This window comes from Populus trichocarpa, chromosome 10, assembly GCF_000002775.5.
Source record: "Populus trichocarpa isolate Nisqually-1 chromosome 10, P.trichocarpa_v4.1, whole genome shotgun sequence".
NCBI lineage: Eukaryota > Viridiplantae > Streptophyta > Magnoliopsida > Malpighiales > Salicaceae > Populus > Populus trichocarpa.
In genome coordinates, this window is record NC_037294.2 from 21,803,958 (window position 1) to 21,819,518 (window position 15,561).

At 33.5% G+C, this 15,561-nt stretch overlaps 4 protein-coding genes across 4 annotated transcripts; 2 read left to right on the forward strand and 2 right to left on the reverse strand.

Moving 5' to 3' along the window:
* Positions 1-32: 32 nt before the first annotated feature.
* Positions 33-2,034, forward strand: LOC7477166 (uncharacterized). Its single transcript, XM_006378755.3, has 2 exons — positions 33-777; positions 1,569-2,034. The coding sequence occupies exons 1-2, from the start codon at positions 234-236 to the stop codon at positions 1,826-1,828; spliced, it is 804 nt and encodes a 267-aa protein (XP_006378817.3). The 5' UTR covers positions 33-233; the 3' UTR covers positions 1,829-2,034.
* Positions 2,035-2,922: 888 nt separating this feature from the next.
* On the reverse strand, positions 2,923-4,372 carry LOC7491623 (iron-sulfur assembly protein IscA-like 1, mitochondrial). Its single transcript, XM_002315399.4, has 3 exons — positions 4,082-4,372; positions 3,705-3,822; positions 2,923-3,283 (listed from the first exon to the last, which is right to left on the reverse strand). The coding sequence occupies exons 1-3, from the start codon at positions 4,281-4,283 to the stop codon at positions 3,178-3,180; spliced, it is 426 nt and encodes a 141-aa protein (XP_002315435.1). The 5' UTR covers positions 4,284-4,372; the 3' UTR covers positions 2,923-3,177.
* Positions 4,373-6,230: 1,858 nt separating this feature from the next.
* Positions 6,231-7,008, forward strand: LOC7477165 (uncharacterized). The gene has a single exon (XM_002316462.3). The coding sequence runs from the start codon at positions 6,270-6,272 to the stop codon at positions 6,900-6,902; it is 633 nt and encodes a 210-aa protein (XP_002316498.1). The 5' UTR covers positions 6,231-6,269; the 3' UTR covers positions 6,903-7,008.
* A 58-nt stretch (positions 7,009-7,066) lies between these two features.
* LOC7491622 (argininosuccinate synthase, chloroplastic) lies at positions 7,067-11,208 on the reverse strand. Its single transcript, XM_024611294.2, has 10 exons — positions 11,002-11,208; positions 10,847-10,905; positions 10,666-10,747; positions 10,029-10,170; positions 9,486-9,534; positions 9,152-9,334; positions 8,760-8,834; positions 8,489-8,674; positions 8,056-8,144; positions 7,067-7,953 (listed from the first exon to the last, which is right to left on the reverse strand). Exons 1-10 carry the CDS (start codon positions 11,066-11,068, stop codon positions 7,401-7,403), a joined length of 1,485 nt encoding a protein of 494 aa, XP_024467062.1. The 5' UTR covers positions 11,069-11,208; the 3' UTR covers positions 7,067-7,400.
* Between the last annotated feature and the right edge of the window lie 4,353 nt (positions 11,209-15,561).

The following is a 15,561-nucleotide window of genomic DNA, read 5'->3' on the forward strand; positions in this document are numbered from 1 at the left end:
ATATCTTATGAACCGTGATCAGTCCTTTTACTTTTAGTTCTGGACCAAAGAAACTGCACGGCAATTTCTCTTTTCACTAAAAACATTATATCTTTTACCTTTACCTGCCTTTCTCGATATCTTCTCCCTCAAGATCCTTCCCCGGACCCTAAAAGCAACAAAGAATCCATTGAATGCCACTCAATTCTTGATTTCATTTTCATGTTTTCTCCTCAGTCTTGCAGAACCAAAAGATGGGTGTAGGTATATCAGTCTTGTTGGGGTTAAAAGCAACAGTGTTGTTCCTCATCTTTGTATCTCTTCAAAATCTTGATTTCACTTTATCGTCATTACCATTCTTGTATGCCTCATTAGTATCATTACTGGTATCACTAGCTTCTCATCCATCAATCAATCTCCCTATGCTTTTATCCAAAAACCCAGATGGGACTTTTCCTATTTGGTCTCTTATAATTTTTAGTCCGTACTTGTATTTTGTTAGATTATTTTCATTTCTACGTAGGTTTACTAGTGGTGAAGAGCCTTATAGTGAGATTTGTGAGGGTGTTTATGTTGGTGGTTGGCCTTATTCAGTTGATAAGCTGCCACCTGGTAATCCTGCTATTATAGATTGTACTTGTGAGTTTCCAAGAAAGGAAGAGTTTAAAGGGCATTCTTATTTGTGTCTTCCAACTTGGGATACCAGGGCACCTCAGCCTGGAGAGATTGAATCTGCTGTCAAGTGGGCTTGCAGAAAAAGAGCTCAGAACAGGCCTGTTTTCATTCACTGTGCTTATGGTATGATTTGATTGTCAAGACCTGTCCTTTTCTTATATATATTACATGGGGGGGGTGGGGGGGGACAAAATATTATAGGGGATATTCTTCTATTTGTCTTTTTATTCTTCGACACAAGCAAAGGAATTTTCCACGTTTTTCTGCATTTTGTGTTGTTAATTTGTATATTGATTGACTGTAATTGTTTGATTTTGCTGTGCTGAAATCCCTTTTTTGCGAATCATTTGATGCTTGCAGTCTGTTCTTTCATATCACAGTAGTGGTTTACTTGCAAATTGTTTTATCTAGGTAAAGGTAATCAGTAGTGAAGTGTTAGCATTTTTGTGATTGCATAGATATATGCAGAGCTTCAGGTGTGACCTTTACCCGTCTAATTTGGTAGTCGCTTGTTTTAGTTCCAAGCCAAGGCTGTGTGGTTATCTGAAGAGATTTTCATATCATAGTACTATGTAGTATGTAAGACATTCCTTCCTGTGGTATCATGATTCATGAACAACCTTGTAACAAAATAGATCCTGGTTATCAAAAGTGAAGAAAATAAATGAAAAATTCATCATTTTTTGATATCGATCAATGATTTGTAGGATTATAGTTAATGTAAGTTGTTATTAGAAATTGTGGAATGCATTGCGGTCTCATCATACGATGGCTTCATCACTACTTAGGGGCATGAGATATTAATACTTTCTTATTCTGTTCATCTGATGGCCTTATTATTTTCCTTGAAGCATCCCATTTTTGGTTTATCTATTTGCATTTGTAGCACAACTAATAGCTTATCGTCCCTTTAGGTCATGGAAGAAGTGTTGCTGTGATGTCCGCACTGTTGGTGGCCCTGGGCGTGGTGGAAGACTGGAAAAAGGCTGAGCAGTTCATAAGAGAAAGACGACCTTGTATTTCAATGAACTCTGTGCATTATAATGCCTTGGAAGAATGGTCAAAGCACCGGTTATCCAATCCTAAGGGAAATGAAGTGAACACAAGTTCTGCCATTCTGTCAACTGCGTCTGGACGCTCACGATATGATAGGCCAAAAAACAGAAGTGATTAACATGCATCATTAACGCGCTGCAGACTATTATTCCATGTAGCACACATGTGGCTTATAACACTGTTATTCCTTTTCCCGTGTGATTAACTTGTTAAAATCTAGCTGTGTGGTACTGTTTGGATATCAAAATGTGATCTGTGGACATAATTGTTCATGTTGTTGACTTGCTACATCAACTGTGAATGAGCGTTGAATTTGAAACTGAATAGGGGTCTTGAACTACTAAGTGTAGACATTTTCAATCTTGATGCTTGCTGGTGCTATTAGCGAAAAATTATGATTTCCAATTACGTTTTTGATATTTTGATGGCAGAGTCAATTTCCCATTTTATTTCACCGTGTTTTGGAATGCGTAACGGCATATTTGAAAGTACTGTGCTGCTTTCCTGCTTTTGCCCGCCCCAGGTTTGGAACTGGCGGGCTGCTAGGGGCAGTTTTGGCTTGGGAGGGTTATCCGAGGTCGAAAATCTTTTAGTTCAATGTCACGTTTGCCAGCATAATGAAAATAGGTTTAGATATTCCAATAACTTTCAGTCCCTTAATGTGTTTGCCGCCTCATCTGATAGTGTAATTAACAATGTAGGTACTAAAATATAGCCGTTTGCAACCACCTAACCCAAGAGCCTACTAACAGTTCTGCAGTGGTGGCATAGCAGGCAGTAGTCATGTTAACTGAGTTTCAGGAACTATAGCTATAATAAGCTTAGTCAAAATCTTCGAACGAGCCAAAGTACAATTGCCAGAAAAAGCTTTAAACAACTATTGAAACTTGGCTGTTTCCTCTCTTCAGCATTTCCTGGTCATGAAGCCTCCCTCTCCAGTGTGAATTTTAATCAGATCCAAGTATAACATTGCACTGATTCAACCTGACTTCCACACCCGCCCGCACACAATAAAATGGCTCGAGGAGTTAATTCTAACATGTATTCCTTGCACCATTCACAGCAGAGATATAGGCTATTCTGCAAGATTTACACCCAAACATGAGTGGTTTGAAACCAAACAGACATTTTAGGTGCCTGGGATTTCATGACAAAAAATAACTGCACCAGGCATGTTTCACAACAATGAAATTGTTCAATATACGATCAAAATAATCAACAAGGAAGAGTACACCAGTTCTCTTATTTCAAACAAAGAATTTTCAAACTGTCATAGATACAAAAAATTAGAAAATCTACACCGTTGAACTCAACATACAAGAGATAATCCTCATAGTGTACACTACAAATTATCCAGTATCCATCTAAAATGAGAAAAAGGAATGCTGATCACGTAAATTTGATTGCTTTGGTATTGTTATCACCGGTACAGTCTGATATTATTTGTTCATGCACCTGAAATTGTTCTTAACTACCACCACCTTTAGCGGTTGTTGAACTACTTCTTGTCATAAACGACTCTCCACAACCACACTGCCCTTTGGAGTTGGGATTGATGAAAATGAACTCAGATCTGCACAGGTTACAAATAAAAGATACCCATTCAATACAGGCAAAAACAACAAATCAAAAGGATTGAATCATCATTCTTTCGAGAGATGGGGGATCGGGGCAGGGTGGGGTGCCATGATTTTTCCTCCAGCACTCAAATCTGAAATTAATTGGCTCAAAAACAACAATGCAAGCCTAGAAATAAACCACATCCTCAAATGCATCAACATGGGGACATTTGATGTCAACTACAAAATTCAACTGCCAACTGCCTTCACAAATGGAGCTAATTTGCGCCATATTAGGGGGGAAATCACGATATACACAACGGAAATTCAAGCTAAGAATTCTGAAAAGGGGACAAATCATGGGCAACATATACTCTAATGTATGTATTACTACTATACATGCAAAGAAATTCAACCTCAGAAATTAACCTTTACCTGAGCTTGTCATCAACAAAATCCATCTTGGTTCCAATAACATGCATCAGCGCCTTTGGGTCAATCAATATCTTCACCCCTTTATCTTCAACTAATTCATCAAATTTCCCTTTCTCATCTGCACATTTCAATCAAAACACACAAAAATTAACAAACTTTCCTTCAAACCCAAAAAACAAACCATTTCCCAGAATCCAAATTAATCACAAACCAACATTTCCAAACCCCAAAAAAACCTAACTTCTCAAATCCAACCCAAACAAATCTCAAACTTTATAATTATCCGATCAAATCCCATCAAACCAAAACTCAAAAGTTTCAATCTTTATAATTTTAATGAACCAATGAAACAAAAATTGAGGGTTTTATAGCAGAACCTGCATAATTAAGAGTGTATGACAAGCCATTGCAGCCGCGAGCTTTGACGCCGAGGCGGAGAAAAGGGCGTTTGCGCTGCTGCAAGAGGTCCCGGATTCTGGTAGCGGCGGCGTCCGTCAAGCTTAGAACTTGTTTTCGGGCTGAGGAACCTACCGCCTCCGCTGCTGCTGCGAAAAGTTTGGATGCTCTGGAAGCTGCCATTTTTCAGTGCTCTTCCTGTTTTTCTCTATTGGAAAAATCTGAAAAGTTGAGGCGTGGAAGGATCAAAATTTGATTTTGCATATTTTGTTGGATTTTGGGAATATATAGTTTTTTATGTAATAAATTATATTTAAAAATTTTAGAATATTAATTAACAAAAACTAAAAAAAAATATAAGGTTGGCCGTAGATTAAATGAGCAGTAAATCTAGTGTACAGTTTTTTTTTTAATTTTTAATTTATTTTTCTTCTTTCATCTTTTTATGCTTTAATCATATAAAATTAAACATTAAATTAAAATACAAAGAAAATATATGGCTTATTCTACATATAAAATAATTTTTATTTTGGTAAAAAACTTTATTAAATCTTTTTATCTCTAAATGAGAGAATGGAGAGAAAATTGTTGTAAAACTATGAAACAAAAAAAAAAATAGTTGGTTGTTGCCCTATTGACAATAAAATAATAAAATTTGGTTTTAAGAGATTCCATTCAACAAGAAAAGTTCAACGGTTGTTGTTTTTTAAGGCCAGGAGCTTTTAAAAAAATCTTCAACATTATATTTTTTATAAAAAAAAAATATTTTTTTTTATTTTATCATTTAATAATAAATTAATTTTAAATTAATTTTTATTTTTTATATATAATTAAAATAAAAAAAATATTATTGAACTTATTGGAATCCACAATCCATATCATAAATTTAACAAATTAACTGAAATTAATAAGCATTTATTTTTTATCATCTTGAATACATGCTTAATGACATTCAAAAATGCAGAAAATTTGTGAATTTGAATTCTTTTTATAATTTAAGATTTCTTAATTTTTTATTTTTATTGAAATAATTCAAAACAAGATCCTCTCAATGTAAAAAAAAAATGAACTTAATTTTTTTTAAAAAATCAAACTTTTTTTTAACAGTGTCCCAAGTTACTTTTAAATCTAAGCATTTGATCTTTGTTTTTATATCATTTTTTTCTTTGATTTTTTTTATCTTGAAATTTGTTAAGTTGATTAAGTTATATTAAAAAACATCATATATAATTTAATTGAAAATTCAGATTTGACAAGGACTCGTATATAATTTAATTGAAAATTCAGATTTGACAAGGACTCGAGTAGGAGTTTTAAATTTGACTCATTGGATCAAGTTTAATGATAATATCAAAAAAAAAATTTCATAACTTAAATATTTAAAAAAAATCAAGAAAAAAATAGTTTTAACTCTAACATAGCACAGAAGTAAACTAATATATATGTGTGTGTGGGTGTTGATATTGAATGCATATTGTTTTGTTTTTTGATTGAATTTTAAATTAAGTATGATAATATTTATACTCTAATTACTTCACAATTTATTAAATAAAATAATTGTAAAATAACTAATCCTTTTAAATTAATCTGGTTCAATTTCTATCGACTTTGAATTAATATAATATAAAAGCCTAACACTTTGGTAAAATGAAAAAAAAAACCTTTTGTGTACAAATATATTCTTTAACCTATATCTTTAAAAACTCAATTACTTGTTTTTCTTTTTAGAAAGAAATTATTGAAATTAAAATAAACAATCATTTTTTTATCATCTTGACTACATGTATAATGACACGCGGAAAATTAGCGAATTTTAAATTCTTGTTATTATTTAAGATTTCTTAGATTTTTGTTTTTATTAAAATAATTCAGAACAGGATGAATAATTTTTTTCTCCACAAGAAAACCAACTTTGAATTCCCCAAACAGGGAAATTCGAAAATTATTTTGAATAAATAAATAAATAAATTATTTCCTTTTTTAGACTCCTAATTACAGTCGGATTTCCTAATTCTACAAGGGTTAATTAAAATCACTCTTTCAAGCATTTATATAATTGAACAACACATTGTTTATCTTTGAATCTTTTATTTATTTATTTATTATAAACAAGCAGCTTGCTACGTTTTTTCGTTGTTATCTCTGCAAGAAATCAAGAACTAATCCACGATGACAACACTCAGAGAGAACAAGGCACCGCCCATAAAGAACAAGTCTTACGAGGAGAGGAAGCAAAACCTAAAGAAGAAAGCAAGTGAGCTTGCAACATTGTGCGACGTTCCTGTTTGCCTAGTCTGTGTTAATCCTGATGGCTCCACTGAAACATGGCCAGAAGAAGAGGAGAGGGTTGTTGATGTTCTCATGGCTTACAAAGCCCAAACAACATTAAAGAATGAAAGCAAGGAAGGTGAGAAGAGCACGGAGAAGGTTGTCGACAAGGCACCTCATGTTTTTGAAACTTGGGACACAAGGTTTGAGTACTTACCTGAGGAGTCTTTGGTGGATGTTTTGAAAATCTTGGATAGGCAGTTGCAGGTTGTGAATCGAGTTGTTGAGAAGGAACAGATTGGGAAGAAGAGAAAAATTTTGCAGGATGGAAGGAGCAGCAAAATTGTGCATGATGTTAATGATGATGGGTCTCAAAAAGCTGGTCTAATCACAAAAAATTTTCTTGATTCGGTTGGCTTGAACCTGACCAATTCATATACAGGAAACTACAGTGATATCAACAGTTTCTCGGGTAGAAATTCGGAGGGCAACAGTGATTTTGAGAAACCAGTGGATTTGGAGTTGCGTTTGTGATGAGATAGATGAAATTGGGGTGAAGTATAGAAACCTTGACAGCATCCATGCCGCATCCACAGTCAATGTTGTGGATTTTCTAGGCTAGGGTTTTTCTTCTTCTTTGAATTGCCTTTCTATTTCTCCGTGTAATCTAAGTTTTATATTTTACAAGGAACGCACAATTCTCTTTCTAATAATGTATTGCCACATGCACAAGAATCCGATAACTCGTTTTCCAAACATGAAAACCTACATCTTCACCAACACCATGTCAATGGCTGAAATTCACATCCTAAATTTATCACCCTTCACATTGCCAGATCCACATCCCAAGTACCCTGCTTGTCAAACATGTGCAAGAGAATACATCTAAGAGAAGTGGAGTGTATGAACCCCAAAACTTTTATATAAGAAAGTCAACATAAAAACTAATCCATCAACATGATTGCCTAAAGTACTGAAACAGCAGAATGAACCGGGATGACACTAGAACGGTCGACCACAAGAGCAATCATGTTAGATGCCCTTCTCTAGCATTGCCCTAACCCTCATTGGAAGACCATAGAGCCGAATAAATCCAGCAGCATCAGCCTGATCATATATCTGCCCACTCTCAAAGGAGGATATGTCTTCTCTATACAGGCTTTTGGGGCTTGTCCGGCTAACTACTGATACGGATCCTTTGTACAACTTAAGTCTGACTGAACCAGTTGTTGTCTCTGTGATCTTCTCCATAAATGCATCCATGGATTCACGCAGTGGGTCAAACCACCTGCCTGCATACACTAGCTCAGCATACTTGAGAGCAAGTGAATCTTTAACTTGCATTGTTTCTCGATCTAGTGTTAATGACTCCAGCTCACGTACAGCAGTGAAGAGAATGGTGCCTCCAGGAGTTTCGTATACTCCACGACTTTTCATACCAACAAGTCGGTTCTCAACCATGTCAATTCGGCCAATACCATGTTTCCCACCAATCTCATTGAGGCAGGAAAGCAGAGAAGCTGGGGAAAGCTTCTCCCCATTTACTGAAACAGGAAGGCCAGCCACTATCCCAATTTCTACATATCTAAAAGAATCAAGCACACGGGGAAAAATGCAAACTTGGGGTTATAACTTGATCAATGCTACTCTCAGATTAGTTGAACTGAGAATTTAACAAGGGACTCACTCAGGTTTCTCAGGTGCAGCTTCTGGACTAGTGGACATCATGTACATGTCTTCCTTTGGCTCATTAGCAGGGTCTTCCAGAATGTCACCCTTGAGAGAGAGAAGCAGATAATATTTAGAAAACAAATTAACAACCGAATGACCAATTAAAGAATTTAAGCAGATAGTATTCAAACAAACATCGTGCATGTATATCTACAAAATTATAAGGTTTCAAGGTGTGTGCTCAGCATGAAAATCAGCAGACAAAGAAAATGAACAAGTGTGGGGAGGAAAAAAATTCGAGCTGACAGCAAAAGTAATCTTAATTGTGACTTTAAAATCAACAAGTTGTTTTCTACCTCAACAAGCTTAACACATGACTTTCTGAATTAATATTATTTAACAACAACTTCAATTTTTCCTTGAAAGCAGTTTGAAGAATGAATACTAACCTCATGGCTCAGGTGCCACAAGTTCCTGTCCCTGCTATATATGGATTTTTTTGTCACTGGGACGGGTACGTTGTGCTTCTTAGCATATTCAATGGCATCTTCTCTTCCTGTGATATCCCATTCCCGCCAAGGAGCCACAACATTTAGTTCAGGATTTAGTGCAAAGAAGGTGAGCTCAAAGCGAACCTGAATAGATAAAAAGGCCAAAAAAGTTAACACTTGAAGGAAATGCACGAGTGTTGGTTAAGTTGGATCTATTTGTGAGGCATGCCTGATCATTTCCTTTTCCAGTGCATCCATGAGCAACAGCATCGGCTCCAACTTCTTTCGCAACATCTACCATGGCCTGTCACAGCATGATGTAATTAAAAATATGATGCTGAGTCACTGACATACAAGTGTCATGATGCAATGCATATTCTAGATAACAAAGAACAGAAAGTAGAGAAACACTCCACAAAACTGTGGGTATCTATACTTAATTAGATAACAGAAATTGCTTCTCTGAAACAATAAATTTGAAGTCAGAAGATGATAAAAGATCAGAAAAAGGCAAAACACACATTATTATCATGCATTACTGATGACTCGGTGTTTATGTTAATGTTTGGGGGAAAAAATCTACAACAAGGCAACAACAAAGCTCTTTGAGGAATAGCCAACCTTTGCAATAACAGGGCGTGCCATTGACGTCCCCAATAAGTATTTCCGCTCATAGATGGCACCTGCTCGCAAGCAAGGAAAAATGAAATCTCTCACAAATTCCTCCTGCAAGTCCTTCACCACTAACTGACAAGCACCACTAGCCTTAGCCTTTTGTTCCAAGCCTTCCAATTCCCCTACTCCCTACAAAATGAAAAATCTATATCAAGCACATGTATAAATAAGGGTACCATAATTGATAAAACCAGACAAAATGATTCGAAGGAGAAATAGTCGATATTCTTAAACAAATCAAATATTATGAATTTAATAATTTTTTCTACTATTTACAAACCTGACCAACATCAGCAGTGAAGCAAACAACCTCGCAACCATAATTCTCCCTGAAAGCACAAAATAATTGAAAATTTTATAACATGGGATGCTGGCAAAAAAAAAATTGTTTCAAAAGAAAAGGGCAGGCTAAAACACTGAGAAGCTGCAATGCATAAAGACATGAAGCAAAATAAACAAAGAGTAATTCTGCTAGTAAGAAGAAATGTGCCACCCACCCTATGGCATACAGATGACCTAGCAACAACATTCCCTACTATCTGGTTGAGCTAATCAAACTGTGCATCTTTTCGCCAACCCCAGATTAGACTACCAGGATGTCCCAAAAGCATGTGTCTTAATATGATCACACACACACATAAACAGCGCACACGTGCATTTCCTTTGTACTTATTCTAAACACTATCATATGGAGCTAGTATAAAACTTCCATCCACGTTCCAAATTTTCCTAATTAAACAAAAACAGAAGCTTAAGGCTCATGAACCATGAGCATCAATTAGTTAGAAAAGCCTAGTTATCAAACATAAAGCAAGAGGCATACCGTAGCCATGGGACAATAACTGAGGTGTCTAAGCCACCACTGTAGGCTAAAACAACCTTGTTTAATTTTCCTCTTAGTCCTTTAGTCTTTGTAGCTTCATAAACCTCTGTAACTTTATCACTGGATGCTACTACTTGAATCCCTGCATATCAAGCTAAAATAAAACTACTGGATAAATAAATTACTACTACTTTTCTAGTGAAATGTATTGCATCCATGATAAAACAGTTACAAAGATTAAAAAATAAAAAATAAAGGAACTCCAATTCAAAAACGTAAAAAGTTCATATTTGGCCCCCATTAAAACTAAACTATCCACGTTAGCATCTACACTAACTTGGTTGCTTTAAGATACATAAGAGCAGAATCTTGAAAAAACTAAAAGACTTATCAAGATTCAACTATTGATTGCATTCCTGTCCAGTGTAAGAAAAGAAAAACATTGAAGAAATAAATCGCAATAACTTTTTCTAGTAAAACTTAGCATATACAAAACTCTACAATTTTAAAGAAAACCCGTTAAGAAGATTGAAAATTTAGAAATGATATTGAATTCCCATTCCAAATAGAACCAAGTTAATAACTTTAACTCGTCAAACATGACAAAAACCCAAAAAAAATAGCAATTAAACCTCACCTTTATTGCAATGAACTCGAAGAGTATTCCCTCTATTGCTCACAACTGCATCACCCTGAAGCTCACTCTTTCTAACCCCCAACTGCAAACAAAGAGAAAATCAGAAACAAAAAGAACCCATCAATGCAAAAACTAAAAAGAGAAATCAACCAAACATAACACTTCAAAAGAAATGCTATACCTCTTGAAACAAAGCTGACTTCTTTGCAAAAGATACATTGTTACTACACAGAAACAAATCTGGCAAACAATATCCAATCGTGTATATTAGTTTAAAGAAAATCACTCCAGTGTATCAAAATCATCACAGAGACAGAAAAGGTGGGGAGTTCGTACCTCTCTTAGGGACATGAACAGAGAGATTGAGGGATGAAGATGATGATACTGCCTTCAACTGAGCCATCTCTTACTGACCCTTTATTTTTTGATGGGTTTATGACAACTCTCTATATCTCTCTCGCTCTCTGCTGCTGCAGCAGCCTTTTGCGTGTCTTGTGCTGTATGTGAAGACAAAACCTGTTTTGTTCAAAGTTTAGGGTTTTGTGTTTGTTACTGAGTTTGTTGTTGTCGCTGTGATTTTAAAATAATTATTTTATAAAATGTATTTTTAGTTAATAATGGTTTGAAAAAATATATATTTGGTTAAAATTGTGGTTGAAATTGAAGTTGAATAAAAAATAATTTAATATGTTTAGTTAAAAAAATACTTTTTAAATTGAGGTTATAAAATAATTAATATATATATATATATATTAATATTAATGATTTTTAATTTAAATATTGTAGATATCAAATATTTTTTATTATTCCATTAAACTATGTGCAATGTCATCACATACGAAATCTATCCAACAAGGACTATATTTTCCATGATTTCTTAAGCGCGCGACAACAAAAACTGAATTTTTTTTAACTGAATCGGACCCGGCAAGAACATAATTGAAATTGCGATCAAATTCTACAAATGCTACGTCATCATGCAATATCTTTCTAATTTATGTAGTGTTATTAAATAATATTAAATACTAGTTTTCGAGTAAAACACAATTTTTTTAAAAAAAATTTACAATTTCATTACGTACAAAAGTCATTCGACAAGAATTACAGTTTTCATGAATTTTTGAGCGTACAATAAAATTAGGTAAAATAGAATAAATTTGAGATTACAATACGAGTAAATTTAATTTACCTTAAACTAATTTAAAAAATATATATATTGTTCACGTTCACGTGAACAATGCAAGTGAAATCAATTAACTGCACTGGTTTTTCAGAGAAAAAAATAAACTAAACTTTTTGCACTGGTTTTTCAAAACAAAACTGTTCATTTTAGTGAACAGTACGACAGTGAAGCGTGAATTCACTGCTCATTAAAAATACCAACGAGAAGCAGCAAAATGCAACTTCTCTAAATCTTGTGGCACAGTAGCGAAAGTTGGTGGATCCTATCAAGTAAAATTAATTTTTTTTTTACTTTATTAAACACTGATTCGTGTGGCTGCGGCTGAACCACACCCCGCTGTTACATTAAACAGCTTAAAAAGCAGGGTAAATAGTAGTGCAAGAATCCGCACCTGCACCCGGTTGCTGACTGCCGACACCTTATGCGTTGATGGAGGAAAAATGGAATCTTGGACCTGTTAAAAAATTATTTGCGGTCTATTATGGGAGAAATCATTGCATTCTTACGAACCTTTTTTTTTGCCCTTTTATCCCTGTTTTTCCCTAAAATTTGAATTCAATTTGAAACGTTCATCTGATAGCATGTTTTGAGAGAATGATGGATAGTGTTTTTTAAGGTATTTTTATTAAAAAAATATTAAAATAATTTGAAGTTATGAAAAAATTAAATTTTTTTAAAAGTATAGTTAGACTGTAATGTAATGCTAAGTCATCCCTATGGTAATTTTATTTTTTTAACTTTGGTTTATATCGGGTGTTTGAAATTAATAATATTATAATAATCTTAACTATAAAACTTGGACTAATTTGATAGGTTGATCTAGACCTGAACTGGTTTGAGTTTACAAAAAAATAATGAAATGATTGGCTTGATTGACCCAACCCGGTTAAAAACTTAAGTCAACTCAAAATAAAACATGAGTAAAAACCCCGTTAACTTTTTAAAAAAATTATAAATTTTGGATCAGACTAGTTGACTCTTCTAACCTATAATTTGAACCTTGCCTCAAGTCATCTCTCAAATCAGGTTTTTAAATTATGATAACAATTATTTTTATTCATACATTGGCTTGAGTCAACCTATGTTGACCCTCCTGACCTGTGACCTAGGCCTTGCCTCGATTGACCCCTAAATCGGGTTTTAAAATTACGATAATAATAACTCCTATCTTTATATTGATCCGTGATCGGTGCCTTACCCCGGGTTGATCCCCGAATCAAGTTTAAAAATTATGATAATAATCATTTTTATTTAAGTTGACTTGGGTCAACTTGGGTTCATCCTCCTAATATGCGATCCGAGCCTTGTCCTAGATCGACCATCGAGTCGGGTTTTAAAATTACTATAATAACCATTTGTTTTTACGTTGACCTGGTCAATGGTCAACCAAACTTATGACTCGGGCCTTACCCTACATCGACTCAAAATCGAATTTTTAAACTATAACAATAATCTTTTTTATTCTCACGTCAACTCGAGTCACCTCGACTGGTGGCTTGGGCCTCGACCACTGACCCAGGCTTTGTCCTATACCAACCCTCGAGTTAGATTTTAAAACTATGATAATAATCATTTTTATTTTTACATGTATTGGTTGGAAAAATTTGGAATTGGATGTTTCTTACAAATATATTCTATGAATAAAAAATTAAAAAAATATATTGTATTTTAAGACACGGGACTCTTTACCTCTTGTTTTGAAAGTATAAAAAATCACTTCGAAATTATCTTAGAGATGGATTTATTTTTATGTCTCTGTCTCTTCAACAAAACACATTTTTATCTTCGTTGTCTTTGTCTTTTTTATTTTATGACAGTAATCAAATGCTCCCTAAGAGTTCCAAAATTAGGTTGACCACCTTTGATATGGATAGACCTTTTGGACCACTGAAATTAAATTTCAAGCAATTTGGGTTGGATAAGGATGACTTCTAGATAATAACTAGATATTTGACTCGCGCTATACCACAAGTAATATATATTTTTTTTAACAAAAAATTTTGCCCCACCGGCTTTTCCGATATTTTTTTATAGTTAAAAAATTTTAAGTGAGAATCAAAAAGTTTATACATACATGTAAGCAAATAAATTGAGAACTACGTGTGTTGATAAACGAAAAAAAAGATAAATGACAACTCAAAAATAAAATTAAAAAAATCAAGAGACACGTGTAGATACAGATATTTAATATTACAAGACAAGATATTTACTCAGTTGTGCATGTTATATTTTTTTTAAAAAGTAATTTTTTTTATCCAATCAAACTATAATAGAAACATACACAAAACATTAAATTAATTTAATAAAATAAAAGGAAAAAATATTTAATGCAAGGTTGTACATATTATAAATATTATCTAAAAATATTTTTTATTTTAAAAAATAAAGTTCATTTATAAAAAAGAAAAAAATATATACATTAATAAAAAAACCCCTTAATAAAAATTAAATGCATAAAAAATAAACGGTTGTACAAACAAAATAAAAGAGAGAAGAAATATTAATTTAAATAAAAATAATTTAAAAAATAAAAATAAAAAGAAGCATTAATTAAAAAAATAAAAAGAAAAGAAAAGATCTGACGGTACCAAGCCTAATAAGTCAAGCCTGCCCGCCAAACCCATTTGTTAGGGCTTGTACAAACTAGGCTCTTATTTTTTTTTTACATATGGGGCTAGCCTTAATTTTTTATATAAAAAAAACTAGATTATGCGTTATCTGATTTTGTCTAGATTCCAACCACCACAATGGCTAGAAAATCGGGGCTTAATATTTTTTTACCTAAAAACCCGTTTTTTAACCCTCTTTCGACCTAAAACACCTTAGGAATCGTGACAAACTTATATATGACTTTAAAAAACAAAAAAAAATCCAAAAAAATAAAATCAACCCGAAGTTAGATGTTTTTTCACAAATTTTAAATGTAAGAAAACACTTAATATTAAATCATCTTATCAAATGGAACCATTCGATATAGATATCGACCGTTTTGGTGGTTTAAATCGATGTCAATGACATCTTTCTCTTTTTACCCTCAAAATTTGATAACTTCTTTCTCCTCTCTCAACTAGGGACTCTAAAATAATAAAAAATAAACTTTTATTTCAAAATTATTTAAAATATTGAGGCACATAAATTGTATAATGTGCGTCAACTTTTAACTTCGATGATCAAAGTGTATCTTTTACAAAACTTATAGCACGTCATCCATGTTTGACTTCTTTTTTATTTTGGCCCCTTGTCTTTAAACCTCACCATTTCATAAAGAATCAAAATCAACTGGTATTTAACGAGGACTAAATTGCTAAAAAAAAAATAAAATTTGAGGACCAAATTAAAAAAAATAAAAAGCTTTTGCATGGTCCATCTGTAATAATATATGAAGGGATGATCAATGTATTTCTAAATAGTAAAAAAAAAAGTACGATTTTTAGATTTATACTTTATGGTAAAAAAGAAAAAAAAAACGAGAATCCAACAATCCGGCCTTTTAAATAGGCAGTGTGCAGAGACGCAAGGCTAGCAAGGAAGGTTGGGCTAAAATATTCAGTATAGATGAGCCTAACACTGGTTGTTCTGGCCCTTCGTCTGGAGCCAGGAGGGCACAAGAGAGAGAGAGAGGGAAACAAGTTTGCATTGTTTTACTCTTACCTTCATGCATATCTATAAAAAAAAGATGGAAAGAAATTAAAGAGAAAAAAAAGGTTTTTCAT

Coding starts and splice junctions, on each gene's coding strand:
- LOC7477166 (XM_006378755.3), top strand. CDS start 234: ATGGGTGTAGGTATATCAGTCTTGTTGGGGTTAAAAGCAACAGTGTTG. Junction 778..1,568: donor TTTCATTCACTGTGCTTATG/GTATGATTTGAT, acceptor TCGTCCCTTTAG/GTCATGGAAGAAGTGTTGCT.
- LOC7491623 (XM_002315399.4), bottom strand. CDS start 4,283: ATGGCAGCTTCCAGAGCATCCAAACTTTTCGCAGCAGCAGCGGAGGCG. Junction 3,823..4,081: donor ATACACTCTTAATTATGCAG/GTTCTGCTATAA, acceptor TGAAATGTGCAG/ATGAGAAAGGGAAATTTGAT. Junction 3,284..3,704: donor TTTGTTGATGACAAGCTCAG/GTAAAGGTTAAT, acceptor TAACCTGTGCAG/ATCTGAGTTCATTTTCATCA.
- LOC7477165 (XM_002316462.3), top strand. CDS start 6,270: ATGACAACACTCAGAGAGAACAAGGCACCGCCCATAAAGAACAAGTCT.
- LOC7491622 (XM_024611294.2), bottom strand. CDS start 11,068: ATGGCTCAGTTGAAGGCAGTATCATCATCTTCATCCCTCAATCTCTCT. Junction 10,748..10,846: donor AGTCAGCTTTGTTTCAAGAG/GTATAGCATTTC, acceptor CTTTGTTTGCAG/TTGGGGGTTAGAAAGAGTGA. Junction 9,335..9,485: donor TCACTGCTGATGTTGGTCAG/GTTTGTAAATAG, acceptor TTCATTTTGTAG/GGAGTAGGGGAATTGGAAGG.